The sequence below is a fragment of the Procambarus clarkii genome, chromosome 2 (genome assembly GCF_040958095.1).
Source record: "Procambarus clarkii isolate CNS0578487 chromosome 2, FALCON_Pclarkii_2.0, whole genome shotgun sequence".
Classification (NCBI taxonomy): Eukaryota; Metazoa; Arthropoda; class Malacostraca; order Decapoda; family Cambaridae; genus Procambarus; species Procambarus clarkii.
Genome location: NC_091151.1, coordinates 50,496,196 through 50,518,129, shown reverse-complemented (window position 1 = coordinate 50,518,129; position 21,934 = coordinate 50,496,196). Strand labels below are relative to the sequence as shown.

The following is a 21,934-nucleotide window of genomic DNA, read 5'->3' as shown; positions in this document are numbered from 1 at the left end:
GGAAGATATTAGAGGGACTGGTTCCAAATCTTAACACAGAAATAACATCACATGAGACTAGTAGGCATGGCAGGAAGTGCAAAATACCCCGTTGAAAAGCAGAGGTGCAATAGGTATGCTGAGGGAGAACATCAAGGGCTCAAGACTTTTCAACACTCTTCCGCTATACGTAAGGAGCGTCGGAACCCCCAAAGTGATAAGCCTGCAGATAGCTAAGAAATATTACCATGAATTGTAGTTAGTGTAAATTCAATTAATGCAACTTTCAATTACTAACTATAGATGTAACTATTAATTGTAATTGATTTAATACTTTATCATTATAATGATTATTCATTATAATTATTCTTTAATACTTTATTGTTATGCATGTCAAGTTCAAGTTCATGTCACTAATTATTTATCATTCACCCTAATTAGCTATTTGATTCATTAAAATTGTTGTTGTGTTCATTTAGTTTAGCTTATCATTATACTATTTGTTATTATTATATAATAATAATTTATTATTTATTATTATTAATTTATTATTTATTATTATTAATTTATTTATTATTATAAAATAAACAAGTCCCCTCTGAGCGCGTTTTCCTCCAATCGCAGAAAACTCCATTTTCTTTTATGGTTCACTCTTATATAAACGAGCACAAATTTGAACCAATGAAAATTAAGTTACAGTATACGTCGTCGCCCCAAATGAACACAACAACAGTTACAGTATATCGGTATGCAGTTGTAACGTACGGTTATGTTACGTTGTTGAGTAGATTAGATACAGTGTTTAGTGGGGTTTTCATATTTATTTAATAGTCTTGGATACAGCAGTGTGGTGGAGGTTGAGACAGAGCTTAGAGCAGAGTGGCGGAGCTCTGTGTGGGAGAGTGTTGTAGCTCTGTGTGTTCCCTCAGGTCTGCTGTGTCCAAGCTGTAGCGTCTTGGGGACCATTACCACAGCATAATACCCCGAGTGCTACAGTCTTGACTGTACAAACTCTACTGTCTGCTACTCGTCGTTTAAGGTTCAGCTACTGGGAACAAAAAGTTGCAAGTAGCACGGGCTATGGTGAGCCCTAGTGGACTTACCTGGCACAGGAGCGGGGGCTGTGTTAGTCGATATATATGTTATATATATGGATATGTGTCTGCTACTCGCATTTCGCTTCCTTATATTCTGTGACTGTGTGAACTACACTAAGGTGAACTACACCTCACCTTCCTCCAACAGGATGAGTGTTACCTGTAATTAGGGAAAGGATTTGAGTAGTCATAATTAGTTTTAATTAGGTTTGTCATTAAGGTAATGAGATATTGGAGCGAGTATAAACATCACTCGCTACAGTCATTAGTCATAATATAAGTAAATGTCACAAATTGCAGGTAAAGCCATATTTCTTGAACACTCAAACTATACGATGTGATAGTCTTTTTTTTCTCACTTTCAACTTAAACGTCAGAAAAGTCCGCGTGAAGAAGGGTGCAGTTGATATTCTTAACAGAGGATTTGTATGGAGGCTGGAAAGTTGGGTGGCCAGTCCACCAGTGGTGGCGTCCAGTATGATGTTAGTGTACCACCAGTGGTGTGTGTTGACTGAAGGTGTGTGCTGAGGAAGCTGTGTACCTGTGGTTGTGTACAAAACAACACTCTGCTACACAGTTGTTAATGTTGTCAACTGTGTGTTGAGAGTGAACACTGGTGACCTGTGGTGTGTGTAGCTGTCACTGGTGACCTGTGGTGTGTGTGTAGCTGTCACTGGTGACCTGTGGTGTGTGTGTAGCTGTCACTGGTGACCTGTGGTGTGTGTGTAGCTGTCACTGGTGACCTGTGGTGTGTGTGTAGCTGTCACTGGTGACCTGTGGTGTGTGTGTAGCTGTCACTGGTGACCTGTGGTGTGTGTGTAGCTGTCACTGGCAACAACACTGTTCACTTGGCTAGGTAAGAGCTCAGTTATGGCTTTATTGTCCACTCTTGTCAACTTCTGCATTAAAATGCTGGTGTGTTTTGCAAAATTAAAGTAATTGCACCAAATTCTTAGCTAACATACACAGTGCAGTAAGTGTTCACTATTCTGAGGAACTTTAAAGTGATAAGTTCACATTTATACAGTATGGCAGATATACCTCTAGTTTCCTGCATTTGATCCTGACTGTGACCAGACAAACCTGTCACAGAGGTGGACCAAATGGCTTAAAAGGTTTGAAAATTTGTTGTTAGTTTCAAACATCAAAAGTGCCGAAAGAAAACGTGCTTTTCTACTTCATTATGTTGTTGATTGAGTTTGTGACATCTTTGACACACTGATAGACACTGATGGTGACAAAGATTATGACACTGCCAAAGCCAAATTAATTAACTGAACATTTCAAATCTAGACAAAAACACTGCTATGGAAATTATGCATTTCACCAGGGCTAAACAACTCTCTAATGAAACTGTAGATCAATACCACATACGTCTTCAGGGTTTAGCAGCACATTGTCTCCGTGGTGTAGTGGTAAGACACTCGCCTGGCGTTCCGCGAGCGCTTTGTCCTGGGTTCGTATCCTGGCCGGGGAGGATTTACTGGGCGCAAAACCTTAACTGTAGCCTCTAACTCAACAGTAAAATGACATAATTGGTTGTAACAACGATTCTTCGCGGCGGGGATCGTATGCCAGGGACCTGCCCGAAACGCTATGCGTACTAGTGGCTCTACAAGAATCTAACAACTTGTATATCTCAAAAAAAAAAAAAAAGCGAGTGTGCTGATATTGGCAAAGAAATTAAACGGCAAATAATTGTAACATGCACATCTACAGGTCTTAGTCGAAGAGTTCTAGAACTTGGTGATGATGAAATTTGATTATATAGAAATGATTTAGATTCAGGTTTGAGCAGCAATATTTGCAAATTTGCTAATGATACAAAAATCCGGAGGGTAATAAACACGAAAAAAAAAAACTCGCTGTCACTTCAAGACGATCTAAATAAGGTTTTGAAATTGTCAAAAAATTGGTAGATGCAGTTTAATGCTGACAAATGTAAGGTTTTGAGGCTAGTTAATGATAGAATTACAAGATATAACCTAGATGGAGTTGAGATTGCGAAGTCGAATTGCAAGTGACATCTTGGAGTTATGATTAGTAAGAATTTAAAACCATAAAATTAATGCATAAATGTTCTTAATAAGGCAAATAAGGCACTGGGGTTTATTAATCGAAGGGTTAGTAATAAGACTAAGTAGTACTAAAAGAGGGAATAATGAAGCAGAAGATTTTCTAGAATTAATTGACAATTGCTTCCTTAATGACAATGTGTTGCCTCACTACAGACATGTGTTGGAAAGAAGGGAAAAACAATCTTCAATGGAACGATTTCTAGTGAGAAAATCAAGCAGTGAGCCAGAAGCAGGTCCTAGTGGTATGCAAGCAAAATGTGCCAGTGTGTGTACCCCAGAGAAGTCCTCACTGCCTGATGTTATAATGGAAGGGGACTTCCCTTCCAAACAGTAACACCTCTCCTCATCCTCCCTCCTCAACATCTTCCATACGCCATCAAGAGTCCTCCATAAAGGTAAGATAAACATATGCACAGTACAGTACTGTATTGTAGTCAGAGAAAAAAATTGTATTCATTATAAAATGTATTTTTAAGTTAATATTTTTGAGGGTGTGGAACGGATTAATTCAATTCCCTATATTTCTTATGGGAAAAATTGTTTCGACTTACGATATGTCTCTGGGAATGGATTATCATCGTAAATTGAGGACCCACTGTATATAGCACACTGGCAAACATTAGAACATTGTTTAGAAACCTAAATTAAGACTCCTCCAAGCCAATCCATACAGCATTTGTTAGACCAATTCTGGAATGTGCAACACTGGCATGGAATCCACACTTTGTGGAGCATAAAACTAAAATTAAGACAGTACAGATGTTTGCAAGAAGACTGGTGTCAGAATTAAGAGGGTTAAACTATGAGGATAGGTTAATGGGACTAGATCTCACAACCTTAGAGGATAGAAGAAGCAGAAGGGATATGATTATAACATTCAGGATACTGAGGGACATGGACAATGTAAACAAAGACAGCCTCTTGAAATAGAAACTAGGACAAACATAAGTGGAAGCTGGAAATACAAATGAATGTAAGGAAATGTTCTTACTCTGTATGAGTGGTCAACAAGTGGAATACACTGAAAGACATTGTGGAAGCTGCCTCTATCCTCTCCTTTGAAGCCAGATTTGAGAAGGAATTTGAATATTAGGATAGGTAAATTATAATGCAACAGGAACAACAAAGGTGGGGCATAAATAGCCAGACCTCAATACCCCTATAGTTACTTATTGGTAAATACTCACATGCTTGCCCTCTCCCCCTCGGTTGGTCGGTCGGGAGCCAAGCGGACAGCACGCTGGACTTGTGATCCTGTGGTCCTGGGTTCGATCCCAGGCGCCGGCGAGAAACAATGGGCAGAGTTTCTTTCACCCTATGCCCCTGTTACCTAGCAGTAAAATAGGTACCTGGGTGTTAGTCAGCTGTCACGGGCTGCTTCCTGGGGGTGGAGGCCTGGTCGAGGACCGGGCCGCGGGGACACTAAAGCCCCGAAATCATCTCAACATAAACCCCCCCGGCTCACCATTTCCACACTGACCTCTGCCAAGGTTTACCACCCATTCCCTAGACTTGCCACAACCAATACCACCTCACCTTCCCTCTGTCCTGCCAGAATTGACGAGAGAGATTCTGAAGCTTTGTTGAAAGAAATATAAAAAAATATAAGAAACCTTGTAAAAGATGGTTGGCCAGATAAATTATTGAGGAAATGACAGAAAATTGTATAGGTAAAGTGCATGATTTTAAATATTTTACAGATAGTGAGGATAGGTAATCCTGAGGCAAACTTGATGCTTTACAAATAATGATCACAAATCTCGAGCACAGGAGGAATATACCCAGAATTGCACCAGATCCCAAGACAGCTGGATGGGTATAACATTTGTATCATATTAGACCTTGCATCAAAATGACAAATTGATAAAAGCTAAAGGAGTTGAGAAACTTGCCTCAAAACACAAATTCAAAGCTAAAGACAAGGAGAGGTTGGGTGGTAGAAGAGGAATAGATCCTCACCTTGTCAATAAATAAGGATATGGATCCTACAACCAACAAAATTTGTAACTGATCTTGGGATCCTCAGTTGGAATAGTGTTACTTGTACCATCTGCAATAATATTGTACAATACAATGATAAACAAGAGAACCAATTAAAGATAGAAAAAAAAATGTGAGAAAAATAAGTTTTTATTAAGCAGTTCAAGTTAAAAAAATCATATGACTATATTTAAATGGAATGTTCACAGTATTAATATAAGTAACATTTACATTTATTTAGAAGTAATCATACATTGAGACTCGACACAACCAAGTGAACTCCAGTAAGTAATAAAATTCTCCGAGATTCAGCACCAAAGTTGATGAACGTAATTCCTACTACCTGAATGAGTTGGTAGCATACAATTTATAAATCTGTTGATATACACAAAAATATAAATTACCATGGGTGCATCCACCAGTATTATTCAATACAATAAGTCATTAAATGAATAACATTTCCAGTCTTATAAAAGTATACAAGCTATTAAATGTTGTCACACCCACTGTGTAGCCAAAATGCATTGATTACATACATGTCTATACATTTCATAGTACTTTACAAATTTAATTTGCCTTTTATATAGAGAAATTTGATTAAAACGGTCAAATACACAAGAAAATAATTTCCCTCAGCCACTTTACCATATTGTATGATAAATATAGTAAATTACAAGAGAGAAGTTGGCTACTTGATAAATCATGAATGAACATTGTAAGATTGTGAAATGTGTCATGGTGCTCTGTCATACATGCTCTATACACTGTTTCAACGCTAACCTGAGCTTACAACACCTTCAAAAGACCTACTAAAGGTAACACAATTTAATTTAAAAAATTAATTAATGCTCCAGTTACCAACAGTTGTGACCATACAACTAATGATCTCTCTTAATAGTCACTATAATGAGGGTATGTTGCTTTAGATTAAGCCAAGTTAGATTAGGAAGTATGATGCACTGTGTACAATTAAAGGGCAGGAAATATTTCACCAAAGGTAAAAATTAGATATGCCACCTGTACACAAGATTTTGCATAGATATCACTACATTACATAGTACTGTACTGTATTAAAAAGCAAAAATTAAAATATTTTATACAGTAATACACATATATACAGTAATTCTTTCCCATCTAATATTTACATTATACAGTATATACTGTATGCAATTTGTACTGTTATGTACAACACAGAATTTGAATAATCACAGACCTTGAATGCAATTATATTAATTAAATACAAATTAATCACTGCAATCTTTGACATAACAGCCATTATCTCACTTTCTAGTGTGTGGTTTGGTCAACATATTTCAGCCACGTTATTGTGACTCCTCGTCTGCAACATATAATTTGTTTTGTAAACAAACTTTATAACTAAATAATAACCCAAAATTATGATATGCCAAATGACATGCAATATATAACATTTTGGTGACCATTATATTCAGTAAACAGCAGTGCCATGAAGGAAGTAGAGTCGTCTTGTAGGCCGGGCTTGGGAGTAGACAAACTCCCAGAACCCTCTCCAGGTATGGTTTAACTAGTTATATCTGTGTGACAAACTGGAAACAGTTGCTGGCATCTGTAGCAGCTACAGCTATTCAGTAATTATAAAAATATAAAATGTAAGAAATTCTTTACAGTTAATTAATATGAAAATAAATATGGCATAATTTTACTATTACTGCATTATGTTAGTGTAGTCAGGTCTCAGGAAAAAGGACCCAGGTTCAAGTTCCCTGGTAGGACAATATTTCCTTTCATTTGGATGCCTCTATTCACTTAGGAGTTAAGCAACTGTTGTGGGTTGCATCTGGGAAAGAAAGTCAGTAGCTATAAGGTGAACCTTAATGCTTCACAAAGAAACAAGTGGACCACCTTCACTCTGCTTGATTGTGATTTCAACCAGACAAAGAAAAGCAAAGACAAATTTCACACTTTTGCACCTTTCTGAGTGTTATCTCAGTAGCTTCCCAAGCCTTATGCACTGCACTTGGGATGGAGACACTAAATCCCAGGGTCAGTGATTCACATGCCAACTTGGTATGTATCTGTTAAGTTGTTCTTTAGTATTAAGTGGACATGGAACTTGGTGAAGAGCACAGCTCATTATGCCATGAAGATAAAGCGCTCCAACCCACAGAAACAGAGCCCCTACTTAGGCCAGGGAAGGAAAGATTAGCCCACTTTATACAATGCCTAAAAACATTTTGAAATATGGCACAAAGGATATAGTACTAGGATTTAACATAAGCTGGTAACTTCCTGTCCCTGTAGTGGTCACCAGAGACCTGTGACCTTCAGGTCAATTCAGTTAACTTTAGTCTGATCTACCAAACTTTAGTCAGTTACTACACAGAGTTGTTTTTCATCTTAAAATCCTCCTCCCTGTCCAGCTCGTTGCTGCCGTGAGGGGGCTTGGTGGGCGGCTGCCGGAGTGTGATGCTCCTTGGGGCAGTCCCCCTGTCCTTTTGTAGCCTTGTGCTCCTGCTGCTATCCTCTCAAATTTTGCTGGACGCCTTTTCCTTTTGTTTCATTTTTCTCCCCCCCCCCCCCCCTCTTCTCCTTTCTTGTTGTCATTTCCTGCTGACCTTGTGCCTGTTTTGATCATTCTTTTGGCCTTCTTTTGTTTTGACGCCCAGGTACTTGAGGAGGCATACTCTTGCACCCATAGAACTGTAGTACCCAATGTCTCGAGCGAGGGTAACCTTTTATTGTCAATCCCCCCTTTCGTCACTGAACCCGATCTTGACGGACTGACGGTTCTTAAGGTGGCGTTTGTGGGGCGTATACTCACGACGCACACCCCTAGGAGGCCCCGGCTTGATCGGCGATAGCTTCTTGTTGGGTGTCCTGCCTCTAATTGTGGCTCCATGGTGGGTGTGGGGACACATTTGTGAATGAGTGTTTCTTTTCGTGTCTGTTGATGAATGTTCCTCTTGTACCCTCTCAGGCTCGTGGGGTGGGCGACCAAGCCCCCGTGTCGGACTGTATTGGAAGACCAGGCTCTGTAGCCCCCGCTGCGTTGGGCCCCGACCTTGCTCCTCCTTTGACCCTCCTGACTACTCCCCTTGGCTCCCCTCCTTCCTCTGTGGTTGGGTCGAGCCCCAAGCCCCCAGTGGTGACCACCTCCCCCTGGCATGGCTCAGTCTCTAGTTGTGACTACTGCACCTTTTAACCCCTCTCTCTCTGGGGTTCTCACCGCCGTCCTCCACACGGCCGCACTCGCTTGATTCCGTCCCGCGCTGATGCGTATTAAGCCTTGTTTGGTCCTGCTTCGTGGGCCAAATACTTTGATCTCCTCCCTCTTGATTCTGCGCCTCCTGACGATTTCTCCCTTCATCGGCACCTTGTTGATTCCGTAGATGGAGTTACTTTTCACTGTTACTTTTCACCCCACCCGTCTCGGTGCACGTGTCGTTGCTGCTCCTTCTCAGGATGCAACCTCCCGCTTGGCTGCCTTGTGCTACCTTGGACAAGGCTTTGATGCTTTGCACCATACTGGGTTGCGCCTCAGTTCTGGTACCTTTTGTTCGACTCCCGTCCTCGGCTTGTATGTTGACACTGGCTTTCTATCTCCCAGGGACCACCGTGATCGCTACTGTCTTCGCTATCTTGCGCAGTCCTTGCAACATCCTTCCTCTCGCCTCTGTCGTGCTTTAACTTTTACCCCTCCTGCGGTTCCTGTTCCTCTTCACCACCTCCCTCTTTCTGTCTGATTATCTCGCTTACAGGATTCTCTTTGCGTTCGTATTTCTAATATTTCTCCTCGTGTTGTTCCTTCTTTGCCCCCATGGAGAGTCCCCCTTCCGCAGTTTTGTACATCCTTGACCCGCATCACTAAAGCTTTTACCCCTCCTATGGTTCTAAAATGCCTTTTCCTTGAGCACTTTTCTTCTCCCACTCCGTTTCCGTCTTCACCGGTGGGTCTAAGTCTGCGGTGGGTGTTGACTACTCTGTTGTTTTTCCTGATTCCACTCATATGTGTTGCTTACTTCCGGAGACTAGCATCTTCACAGCGGAGCTTTATGCTATTCTCTATGCTCTTCGTCTCCTGCTTTCTCATTGTTGTTGACTCTCGTAGTGCCCTCATGGCTCTCAGGTCCTTTAATTCAGTTCATCCAGTGGTTGTCAAGATCCAGCATTGGCTGTTTCTTGTTCACAGAAAATTTAAGTCGGTTGAGTTTTGTTGGGTTCCCAGCCATATTGGTCTCTCTTTAAATGAGCATGCGGATGCTGCCGCCAGGGAAGCTGTCCGCTCTTGTCCCATCTCTCGTAAAGGTATTCCTTATTTCGACTTTTACCCGGCTATCCATTCCTCCATCCTTACCCATTGGCAGGCTTGTCGGTCGTCTGTTACTGGTAACAGACTATGTACTCTTAAAAGTTGTGTGTCCTTGTGGCCGTCCTCCTACCACCGTATCCGGCGTTGGGAAATGGCTCTAGCGAGGTTGTGTATTGGCCATACTCGCTTAACTCATGGTCACTTGATGGAGTGCCGCCCTGCTCCTTATTGTCCTAATTGCATTGTCCCTCATTGTCGTGCATATCCTTGTTGAATGTCCTGACTTTCGAGACGAGCGTGTGTCTTGTTTTCCGACCGTCCCCCGTGGTCGCTTGTCTCTCGATAGTATTCTTGGTGACTCGGATACTTTCAATATCGTTCGCCTTATGCGTTTCTGTTCTCGTATTGGCATCCTTGGTGATATTTAGCGCACTCTGATTATCCCGCACATTTGATGGTGCTACATAGTCTTCCCGGTTTGGTGCCTTCTTTTGATAATTACTTACTTACTTCATCTTAAAATACAGGACATTTTATAGAAATTCATAGGGTCACAGTAATAGGATTGTTATGGTAACTCTGGCAAGTAAGTAAGTAATTATCAAAAGAAGGTACCAAGCCGGTAACTGGCAAGTATCCATGCATCGGCAAGAACTTATAAATATCAGTTTTCTATACTTTAGACCCGCCACGCACTGCATGTTAGGCCAAGAACTCATCACTATGCAAAAATGTTTATAACTCTTTTACAGCTTTCTGACCTCAATTTTTGTACTACCTCGTTCAATTTAGTATCAAATTGTTCGCAATAGAATCTACTAAAGGAATATGTGCATATAAAAACATATGTCTCGCTTTCTTATACTTTAGACCTGCCGCACACTGTAAGGTATGCCTAGAGCTCGCAACCACACAAAAATGGTTATACTCTTCTTTTCAATTTTCTGAGCTAAATTTCCATGCTATGTCGTTCAATTTGGTATCAAATTGTTTGCAATGGAATGATGTAAAGGAAGATTTGCATGTAAGAACATATGTCTCTCTTTCCTATACTTTAGACCCGCCATGCACTGCAAGGTAGGCTGAACATTGCCCGAGAGCTCACCATTCCAATGTTTATACCATTTTCAGCTTTCTCACTTCAATTTTTGTTCTATATCATTCAATTTGGTATCAAATTGTTAACAATAAAATACTGTAAAGGGATATTTGCATAAAAGAGCATATAATTCTCACTTTTCTGTACCTGTACTTTCAACGACAACGTCATCAGGTAGTGAAAGTGTTCATAACCAAAGCCAAACAAAATTGCACATCCAATTTCCAAAAGAACACTCAAATATCTGGGATGTCGCTAAAGTTAGAGGCATATTTTTCCATATTACAAATAATGATTAATGAAAAGTAAGAATACTACATATGAAATAATTCAGGATTGTTAGTAATACTGTATTGGGAAAAATTATTAAAATAAATAATAAGTGATGTATTAACCTGGATAATTTAAAAATTATTAAAAAATTATAAATTACAGTATTGTAATTGTACAAACCATTATACAAATTTGGTTTAATGTGTTGGAAGATGATTAACACAGTTCTGTGGTGGACACATATCAAAGAGTGCAGGATAATGTGGCATCACACTGTGGTTGTATATGTGAGAGTTGTACCCATGAAGGAAGCCCGACATTGCTGCTGGATGGTTCACTCCACCTGAAGCAGGGATCTGGGTGGTGTGTGTAGATGCTACACTCCCAGGTACAGTGCCAGAATGAGCCATGGGAGGAGATATTGGCTGACCAGAGTGTACAGCTACCCCAGTGCCACCACTTCCGACTCCATGAGGGTGGGGTGTCAGATGGGAATGAGGATGAGGGTGACCGTGGCTGGGATGAATAGGTGGTTGTTGCATTTGAGGAGGTTTTGGAATGTGCCTGCATGGTATCCTAGGGTTACGGTGTGGTGGCAGTCTTCCACGCCCACTAGTAGCTCCCTGGGAACTTTCTTCACTAGCACTTGCCTCTTCACTGTGGTTTGTACGCAAATGGGTTTTCAAATGATGAACCTTTAAAAAAAAAAGCAACTGTTACTACATCAGGAAAGCGATGCAATTACAATAGGTCATAAACTTCATCAGACATAATAAAACAAACCTAATATAAATCCCTTCTCTTAACCACTGCACTGCGCAACGCACCTGTAGGCGCTCGACAGGTGGTGCGCAACGTGCCTCAGGAATCTTGTAGTTATAGCATATGATTCAAAATTCCTGCGGCTAAATGGGGTTCACATCAGCTTCCTCGTGGCTCTTGTAAACAGAGGCCATTTTTTTTTTTAAATAGTGGATAACATTCCCGGGTGTGAGAGCCTCAGTACTGAGTGAGCAACCAAGGCTGGGGCATGTACCATGAGTTCACAGCACTGCTGTTCAGTTTGTGACCATAGCATCACCTAATGATGTCAAAATATATATGTAACTGGTATTATTTAGCCATGATAGTATTACACAAGAGCCTGAGTGTGATAATGACTGTGTATAATGTTCAAATATCAATGAATCAATGCTATCCACGATGTTCACAGTGCTATGTTCTATTTGGAGCCCAGGCAGCAGTGGTTAATGTACCATTACTATACACATTCTATGAATGCATGTGTTAAGTAAATTCATGCACAGTTATCAAATTATTAGCTGAAGAAAATGTAATGTTATATTCCAATTACATGGGTGGTTGTTCCCAGATGTGCTTCCATCAACAGTGTTCCAGGTGTCACAAACACTTTACACTGTATCAACTTTAATCAGTAACACCTAATCTTTCTTCATAGCTCCTACCATTTTTAAACAAACTTAATAAGCTTACTGTGATAGTTTTTGTCAAAATTCTAATTCAAATTTATGAGTGACTAAATTATTAGCAGTCAAGCCAAAATATTTTAATGGGTATTAAAATACCCATTAAATATTAAATACTATGACAAAGCTGTTAAAAGGCAATGAATCCCCATAATGTTTATTAATTGCTAATAAGGTACTATAAGATGAAATAAATTGAGAATAGGCAATTTACAAATTTACTTCAATAAAATAGAAATATATATATACAGTATTAATTTCCTCTGTATAGGCCACTTAGTTGCTCCCATTAGCAATATCCTGATCCTTCCAGGACATTGTGAATTCCAACCTTGGCAAGTGTTGTTTACTGTCTCCCAATGCCGTAGAAATCTTTTCTAAATGACTTCACCTAGGCTATAGCACGAAGAAGGGTGATAAAGAATGTTCAATCCAGTGCTGAAGGACTTGCTAAAACCATGCATTTCTCTACATTCAAAAACCATCTTGGAATATGTACTTGAAGTGTAATAGATTAAGTACTACTTTGTTACTAAAACTGATGAACTTGTTGGCTCACCTGACAGCCACTACCACCTGGCAGCACTGATAGTGTAAACAGGGTTACCTTGTTAATGCATCTCACTGTCTCCCGAGCATCCTTCTGTGAGGACCAACACAGCAAACAAGACCTCTTTTTCAAGTAAGGTAGTAGATTATCCCAAGGTTATTAGATATCTTGTGCAGTGGACCTATGCTTTATTGAATGCTTAAAGTGTATATGTATTCTGACAGTGTATGTCTTCTCAAGCTTACAAAACTGGCATGAGCAGTTTTTCCAGCTCCTTGTGAACCCTATCTTGTACAGGTATGCTATTCTCTTCCTTGTACTGGTTTTGTTTCCTTATCTTAGTGTGGCTGTTTTGAATTTTGCCCAAGGAAGTGTAACTTATCCAGCTGGCTGTGTTTGCTACCTGTGCTGCCAGATGGTGGCAGTGACCTAGTGGGAAACTAGTTTATTGGTTATTAAGTGATGTAAAGTATTATTTGATAGTCTATATGATTTTGAGAATTGCTTGGAGGAGGTTTGTGTAATGAGGAATACCTGACTTTTGTTCAGGGATGGACAGAGAATTCTCTAGTATTTCTCTTGCTCCTGATATGGCCTGCTGGTGGCATTTAAAAATGAATCCAACTGTGTTAGAAGATCGAAAGTTGCACTTGCCTTGGCTGAGTTTGCAATGTCTAGGGGAGAGTGGAATATTGCCTAAGGAAATGACTGAGTACCCAGGTTAGAAAGGAGCATTTCATCTACACTCAACACTTTATGTTTAATTTTTTTTTTTTACAAAGATAGAGTACTTTCAATAGGAAGTAAAGATACCTGTGAAAATGTAAGAAGACAGATACCACATGTGTAAGGCCTCTCTCCAGTGTGTCGCCTCATATGGCGCTTGTAGTTACCAGATTCCACAAACTGCTTATTGCAGACATCACAGGTATAACGAAGTTCTTTGTTGTGGTACCTCACATGTACCTGAAAATGTTTAATAATTTTCAAATTATTGAAGGTAAACATTTTTTTATAGAATACATATTTACAATTGCAAAATATGAATGAAAAACAATAATTGGAGCTTTCTACAATTAGAGTAGGAACTTTAATTACAATCTGACATGGATGTCATATATTTTATTTGAATAAAGAAAAAAAAATTGAGTAGTGTGTTACATCTGACAACAGCACACAAGATGTGGTAGGGTACAAAGCTGACTGGAAGAAATTTGATAAGAGAATGAATGTCCTAACACTTCCATGTTTAGGGATCATTGCTTATTTTCTTGTCCAAAGTTAATAATGCTTGTTAGAAGCACGCTCAGTGATACAGTACAGTACATAAAATGTTTAAATGGTACAGTGGCACCTCTATTAACGAGTTTAATCCGTTCTGGCACTGAGCTCGTTATGTGGAAAACTGGTCTTGAGAAACAAATTTTCCCATTTAAAATAAAGGACATAAATTTAATCCCAAAAACATCCATACTTGTATGACATTTTTTTATGTAAATATAATACTGCACATGTAATTATAAATGTTTTGTTGTACTGTTTTCATGTTCACTTTACCTTATGAAGAGTAGTTGCTGACTTGTGGGAGACGATGGGGGGGTGGGAAGGAGTAGAGGGGTTATGGTGTGGAAGGAGAATCCACCTCTGAGTCAGGTGGGCTCTCGTTTCTTGGGAATTTCACCCCACTGGGACCGGGTTGTGGTTCACTATCACTGGCTCTTCTTTTCTCTACTTTTGCAAAGAACGTATCTATTGACAATTGCTTTTGTCTTTGTTTTAGGATGTTCCTAAAACGAGACAGCAAATTGCCATTAAACATGTTCACACACCGGGTTGTCACTGCTTTATCAGGGCAGCTTTTCCAAGAATGCGTTCACTTTTTCAAACATTCCCAGGATAGGACTTTGTCAGGCCCACCAAAGCTCCAGCACCTATAAAATTAGCACTGCACCCCTGCTTATCACTAAGGCCTTCCAACTCCTGCTAAGTCTTAGCAGTTTTGCATGGCATCAATGGTTGCTTGTATGGTCACCTTGTGTGAAATACTGGCTAATAGGTTGTACACCAGGCATGGTGTGCATTTGTTTATAAATGCACAGGAAGGAAGCTAGGGCACTTAGGATTTTTTTTTTCTAGTATGGCAAATACTCACCAGAGCTAACTAGGAATGGGTTATGTAACCAAACACCCAACATATCTTGTTAACAACTTGGGTTATGCTAAACTGTCTCCATGAAATTTAACTGCAATGCAGAATCACCCTGTGATCATTTCATCAATTTAAGTTAGCCCAGCCCAGAAAAAAGCTATGAAAATTTGTATAATGGTACTGTACTTATTTAATGACTATACAGTAATTGGGAAGTAACACAAATGGACTTACTTTAAGGTCATGGGAGCGTGTAAACTGTTTTTCACAAAGCTGGCAGGGAAATGGCTTAACTTCATCGTGTTTCAATCTATGACGCCGCAAATCAGTTCCCGTCACATAAGTAGCTCCACAGATCTCACAAGCATAATCCCGTTCACCTGAGAGGAGCCATTACTATGTATAAAATACACTAAAAGCTAATAATTAATTATATTTACAGTGCAAAGTGTATTAACAAATGGTGATGTTTCAGTTAATAGTGCATTACAGAACAGTTCTGCTTATTTGGATTTTGGTAGATTGAACTCCAGAGGCCAGATTCACGATGCAGCTACAGTACTTACGAACGTGTACATCTTTCCTTAATCTTTGACTGCTTTGGTTACCTTTATTAAACAGTTTGTAAGCATGAAAACTTGCCAATCAACTGTTGTTATTGTTATAAACAGGCTCCTGGTGCTTCGGAGCTCATTAACTGTTTAATAATTGTAAACAAAGCTGCCAAAGATTGAGAAAAGATGTACAGTACAGGTTTGTAAGTCCTTGCATAACTGTTTCGTGAATCTGGCTCCAGGTTTAAATTGAACTTAATCTAATCTGGTTATGGTTATGTGTTGCTTATTGCTACAGATTAGCTATAAATATTAACTCATTAATCTTGAGTTTGCATTGAAGCACAACATCGAAAGAATGCAAATTTTATTTTTATATTAAATACATAAATTTTGAATGTCATTTTATCAAAATACATACGGTAACTACATGAAAATGCATGTTCTATTGCTGAAAATAATAGCCCAACAAAAATCTAGATCCATCAGAATATCAGATGCAAGGAAAAAACAGAATTCAGTCCTAATATATACTGTAGTAGGTTATCAGGACTTCACTGTATATCCAAAAATATAATACTAAAAAGAAAGTGGTAGAGACCCTTATAATGTATAAAATGAAGGCATTCAAAACATGTACAGTACTGGAATTGGAAAGGGATAAAGTGGTAATTCTAACCCAAGCCACCACTGGAAAACCAACTTGCTATCAGACAAAAGAAGAAACATTAAACTCGACACGCCCTCACAAACTAACAATTTAAATAAAGCATCAAATACTGATCTGCTAATAACTGCAAAAGCAACTATAAGAAACAATAAGAGAAAGATCTAGGAGTGGATATAATCCTAACACTAACACTGGGAACTAATGTGGACAAAATAACATCTGCAGCATATGGGAAGTTAGGAAACAAAACATCATCATTTAAGAGAGACTGCACCAAAAAAAAAAAAAAAGCAGTAGCAGCATACATAAAACTCATAATCTCATTAAGAGATAGCAGTTAGCACAAACTAAAGCATACTTAATATAAACTTGCCTGTGTGTAACTTTGTGTGCCTTTTGAGAGCATTGATTGCAAAAAATGACTGACCACAAATTTCACAGGTAAAGCGCCGTTCTCCAGTGTGGTAAACAAGATGCATTTCCATGTTGGCTTTTCGACTAAATGCTTTATGACACACAGGACATTCAAATGGACGTTCTCCTGTACAAAAATGAATTAAAATATGACACATTATCAGCAAACACATTTACATAAATTTGTTCAATGTCAATTATTAAGAATTCCCTTTCTTTATAGTGTCAATTATCTCATTATCCTCATTAACAACATGGTGGTTAAATGAATAAATTTTAATTAAGATCACCCTAAACTAACCTTTATGTATTCGCATGTGTATTCTTAGGTTGGTTCGGGAAGAGAGGACCTTGCCACACATTGCACACTGACAAGGATTTGGCCCCGAAGTGTGCTTATGCCGTACATGAACCTCCATGTGATTTTTGGTTGTGAAGAATTTTTGGCAGTGGCTGCATTGGTATGGCCGCCCATTATTATGCTCTGATCGCTGATGCTCTCTCAATTCACCTCTACCAAATAGTCAGTCAATTTATATACATTCAAAGTAGTCTCTCCAATGCATTAACTACCACACATTTCTAGGGCTGCCACCAGTGTTCTGTAGTGTTAACATTGTGAGGGATTATTGTAGTACAAACTACACAAGTTGGCTTACACTGTACCTGAGAGTTGTTTTAGGAGAGCCTCAGCATAAGTGAATTTACACAAAATAAACGTAGTGTCAGAGCCCCGGAATTTTCAAGAACCATTGCAAGGTCATATGTCAAAAGTGACTGGAGATTACTTAATCCAGCCCTGAATGATTTGATTTACATATTCTTATTTTTTATTATAAAGTTAAAGCTATTCCTGGCATCAACAAGTGACTGTCAACTGGTCAGTTGCCAAACTAGCTACCATTACTGCTTCACCTCTCCCACCACAACCAAGTGACATTATGCTCAACTCAAGGTTGCAAAATCCAAACTTCGTTACAATCTCCTTGACTGTGTCCATTGCCAGTTTGGCAAGCATGGACAAATCGACTATTAAGTTGAACAAATCCACAAGGGCCGTGCACACCTTTTGTTCATTTGATGCATCATGCTATTGTGATTTCTGTGTGTGTGACTATTAAGTTGATTTGGTTTTATTCTTTAAGACATTGCTTTATGTGTATAGGAGCCAATGCATATCTATATAGAGTATAATTGTTACATTACATAATTGTATAAATTGGGACACCTTAGGACTTTTATCTTTCGTACTACTATATTCACAGTCCTCCCGCTCGTGATTAGTGGACTAATTTACACTCAGTATCTGTGCTTTGGACCTGGTTCATTCTTCATGAATACCAGTACAATATCTGTGACCAATTAATTTGTGCTTAATTCCCCTTCTTTTTGGTGACCAGTATGGCATACACATCACCAAAGCAGGGGGAATTAGGCACACTAAATCCAATGGAATACCAATCGGCTTCATGCTCGTTTTGCTGGTTGGTTTGGTTCTTTTTTCATCATGATCATATGCTTCCACTCTGTTTTTGTACCAGAACATGTTCAAACATTTGACTGCCTACCAGACATATATCTGAGAGGTGTGTTTTTTATGACATTACTCTACACACAGTATTTGCATACAGAATCTACAACTTGCAAACAGGATACATCCCAAAAATCAAGCACTGAATGTAATGAAATGCCCACAGGAAAGAAGAGCATGACAGGGAAGGAGTGGGAAGAGGGATGTTTCATTATTCAATGCTTGATTTGTGGGAAGGCCCTCCACAATAGCTTACTGGAGCATAATCAAAGTGGCACCTTGAAGAGAAAGATGGCTTTATGGAAAAGGTACATAAGATCAGGAAAAAGGATAAAAATGAATAAGGTTAACCCACAAGCAAATAGGGCATACAAGCTGGGCTCAGTAGAGGAGCATTAGTGGTGTGTCAGATGCCCAAACACAACACAAGTGACTACCTAAAACCCTGAGCCTGAATATTAGCCACAGACAAGTGTATTTGTAAAGAATGCTGCCACAGTGGAGAATTTCTGTATATCAAGAGAAGGTGTAAAGACATCGGATATGTGGAACCATGCAACCTTCTCGATGACCTAGAAGAGCTGGACCTTAGAGCAAGAGACTAAAGATGCAGGACTAACAAATGGCATCCACTCAAGGAAGAATGCAAAACCAAAAGCACCACCACATGACTCCCAGAGTTCAATGTACCAAAGACCTAAAATCATAAGTGAAGATTGGCTGAGATCCTAAAACCATGTATATTAAAAAAAAAAAGTACAATTATTTCATTTATAAAATAAAAGTAAAAAAAAAAAATCGTCTGGACATGGATCCTATGGAAGAGGTGAGACTGCTGGAACCTGCAAAAAGGACAGAGTCCAGACCCCTAAGTAAAGATCTAAAAATGCTACCCACAGGAAGAGCTGAAAATTAAAACTTTTGAGCTGGGAAACATGATAAGAAATTTAGTGTCTTGCTCAACCACTAAACAAGGGTTAGGCAAACACACGTTATCAGTCACAATAAGTATTGTATACTGGCAAGTATGTAAAAGTCCAAGCAGGGACTGAGAGGCACAGACAATATTATTACTTGCTTGGGGAAATGAGACCAGACTGGAAATCCTCAGCAAGTTGTCAGGTCAACTCCTCAGACTCGTGCTATGTTGTGGGGACAGCAGCTGGCACTACCGAAACACAGTATTTCTTACCTGAAGAAATCCCTCTGGCCTGGGAACTGAGCCCCAAAGTGGGTCAATTAATTACCTTGTTAATTAAGGAATAAGGAAAGTTGTATGATGCCACATATACATCACTAAATGCAGCCCTAGAGCACATGGACAGACAATACAAGGCTCTAACCCAAACAAGAGTCATGGTCAGATGCCAAACACATTAGTATAACCAGCACAAAGCCACATTCAGCACTATTCCACATGAACTGGTCCAACCTTGTGAACGAAGCCAAAAGCACTACCTGGACACAGTGATAAATCCAAAGGAGAAGCCTTGGAGAGGAAGGTAATTCCCCACACCTCAGACTTTGGAGGTGAAAGGGAAATGTGTATCAATACAAAAGAAGAGAACTCTGAAACACTATCAGTGAAATAAATAACTAGGGACATGCAGGGGCTAGGGAGCATAAACATGAAGCATCAACAAAGTATGGGTCCCCATTATGAATGACCCCAGAATGTTACAAGGAACACTAACAACACTTGTCTATATAGGAGAAAAGGACCTTACAAAGGTCTGTGCATCATTAGAGGTACTAGGAAAATTAAGGAGGGTTTGGTTAAGTTGGCTACCTGGGTGTCCTGGGCTGCTATCTGATGGCTGCTGGCTGACGTGGCAGGAGGATTGGTTTACCTGCACCCAACTACTGGTAGCATTCATATGTCTTTGTGGTACCATAGCACTAAACACCAGAGAGCTACTGAGGGAGCAGCAAGACCAATTGAAGGGGTTAATTTGCTGATTTTTATGATGTATTGTACTTACCTATTGTAGAACACAACACGACAAACACGACACTGAAGTGGACCAGGTTTCCTCTTTCCAGACCCATCTGCTTCATCTTCACAACCAGGGATGTCATTTGCTTCTTCTTCACTGTTAAATAGAGAAACTTACAAAAAAACTACTGTTGATATGCTCTGATTGTAGCCTTGTAATTGATAGAAATCTATACCTGGGCTGGTATATCTCTTAGACATAAATAGTGGTATAAAGATCTTGGACATAAATAGTGGTATAAAGAGTATAAGGGGCACAATGAGAACATGTTAAAGTAGTGAGTATAGTGTGCTGTAATGCACACAACGAATATGATGAGCATACTGTACTGTATTGTTTGGTTTAACAAGCACTATCTCAAGTTTCTTTCTGTGGGGAGCCCCATCAACTCCCTGAAGCTATCCCACTGATATAGTGCTATTCTGTTTGGGGTCATCAGTCACAGAGTTCTTGTTGCTTACCGGGGACCAGAGCCAGAACCTGGCCCCCTCAGAAATACACAGGGAGCAATTCCCTATGAACACTTTACATTTAAAGTATATCATACTTGCCATCAACCAGGGAAGGCACACAGAATGGTAGGCAAAGCCAAACAGACCACTGTCTGGTAAAGTGAATATGAGTGTCTGGTAAAGTGAATGTCTTAATATTGTCATGATGGAGTGGTGGTGGTTGTGTGTTGTGCTGTAATGGTATTGTGGTGTGGTGATATTGTGATGTTCATACTAATATAATCCATAAAGTTTAAATCCATTTCTAATTAGAATTTTATTTCAGCATAAGACAAATTAAGAAAGTAGGTACATAAATTTAAAAAAGAAAAGAAAAAAGGTACAGACAAGTATGCCAAGTGATTAAATTACAAACCTTGCCTCTTCCTCTTCTAATTCTTCTTCTTCTTTATGTTCCTTAACTGTTATATGACTATCATTGACAGTCATCTCACAAGCATCAGATTCTACACAGAGAGGATCATCTACAGCATCCTCCTGGACTGTGCTGACCCTTTGTACTGTGCGTTGACGGACAGTTCTTCTTGGTAATGGATGATTTACCTGTGGGTTTGATGAAGTGGTACGACTTTTGTTGCGGCTACCAGGAGGCCGTCCACGTCGCTTTGTTTTTGATGATTCGTCTGGGTCAGCCACCTGCATTGTTGAGAAAAAATTATCATAAAAGTCTCATATGCTTATGATATTAGGTATATCATTAAATAAGAATCATTAATTTAATTAACATCTTACAGGTTTTTGTTGGTTCAGTGCCATGGCCTTGACTGCTCGAGGTGGTCGACCAGAATTCTTGCTGCTTGGGGTTCTACCTCTCCCTCGTGTATTCACCTGAATAATGTTTCACGTTTTAGAATTTCATTCTCATATATGTAACATCTTTCTCTAATTCACAAAAATAAGTCACTCTCTCAATCAGATATTCTTAATGCTTATTCATTAATTATTAGTTCATGACTGCTGCACCAGAGGCTTAAGTAGGCCTAATTACTAAGTAAGATGATGAAAGACAGATTTCTTTCTACTCTTTTTGGAGTGAAAAACTCAAAGAAAAAAAAGCATACAATATTTTTGTTATAAAGTTGAAAGTGTTGAGGACAGCATGTGGGAAGCCTGTATGACACGTTACTTGCTACAGGAAAGACAGTGTGGACGACAGTGAGAGTAGTGCTGGCAACACTACAGTATACATGTATGTTGAACTTTGCAATATGAGGTCTAAGTGTGATTACTAAAATATACTCTGAAAAGTGCAAAATCACATTTCTTTTGATATTAG

General features: G+C 39.3%; 1 protein-coding gene and 1 long non-coding RNA gene across 7 annotated transcripts in view; one reads left to right on the top strand and one right to left on the bottom strand.

Annotated features, from left to right (window-relative positions):
• Positions 1–629: 629 nt before the first annotated feature.
• LOC138365543 (uncharacterized) lies at positions 630–21,913 on the top strand. Of its 2 annotated transcripts, none has more exons than XR_011228922.1 (3): positions 630–725; positions 3,308–3,549; positions 21,393–21,913. It is a non-coding gene; the product is annotated as an uncharacterized lncRNA (long non-coding RNA). The 2 variants fall into 2 exon arrangements; XR_011228927.1 differs by lacking the exon at positions 21,393–21,913 and adding an exon at positions 16,948–17,084.
• Positions 5,269–21,934, bottom strand: part of LOC123762334 (GDNF-inducible zinc finger protein 1) — a 36,009-nt gene continuing 19,343 nt past the window's right edge. For all 5 annotated transcript variants that reach the window (XM_045748809.2, XM_045748807.2, XM_069325962.1 and 2 more), the window contains 8 exons: positions 21,391–21,486; positions 21,014–21,294; positions 20,132–20,242; positions 16,920–17,131; positions 16,578–16,745; positions 15,215–15,360; positions 13,645–13,797; positions 5,269–11,489 (listed from right to left, as the gene is read on the bottom strand). In XM_045748809.2, the coding sequence (XP_045604765.1) occupies positions 10,992–11,489; positions 13,645–13,797; positions 15,215–15,360; positions 16,578–16,745; positions 16,920–17,131; positions 20,132–20,242; positions 21,014–21,294; positions 21,391–21,486 (1,665 nt within the window). In that variant the 3' untranslated portion in view covers positions 5,269–10,991. The remainder of the gene's footprint in view (positions 11,490–13,644; positions 13,798–15,214; positions 15,361–16,577; positions 16,746–16,919; positions 17,132–20,131; positions 20,243–21,013; positions 21,295–21,390; positions 21,487–21,934) is intronic.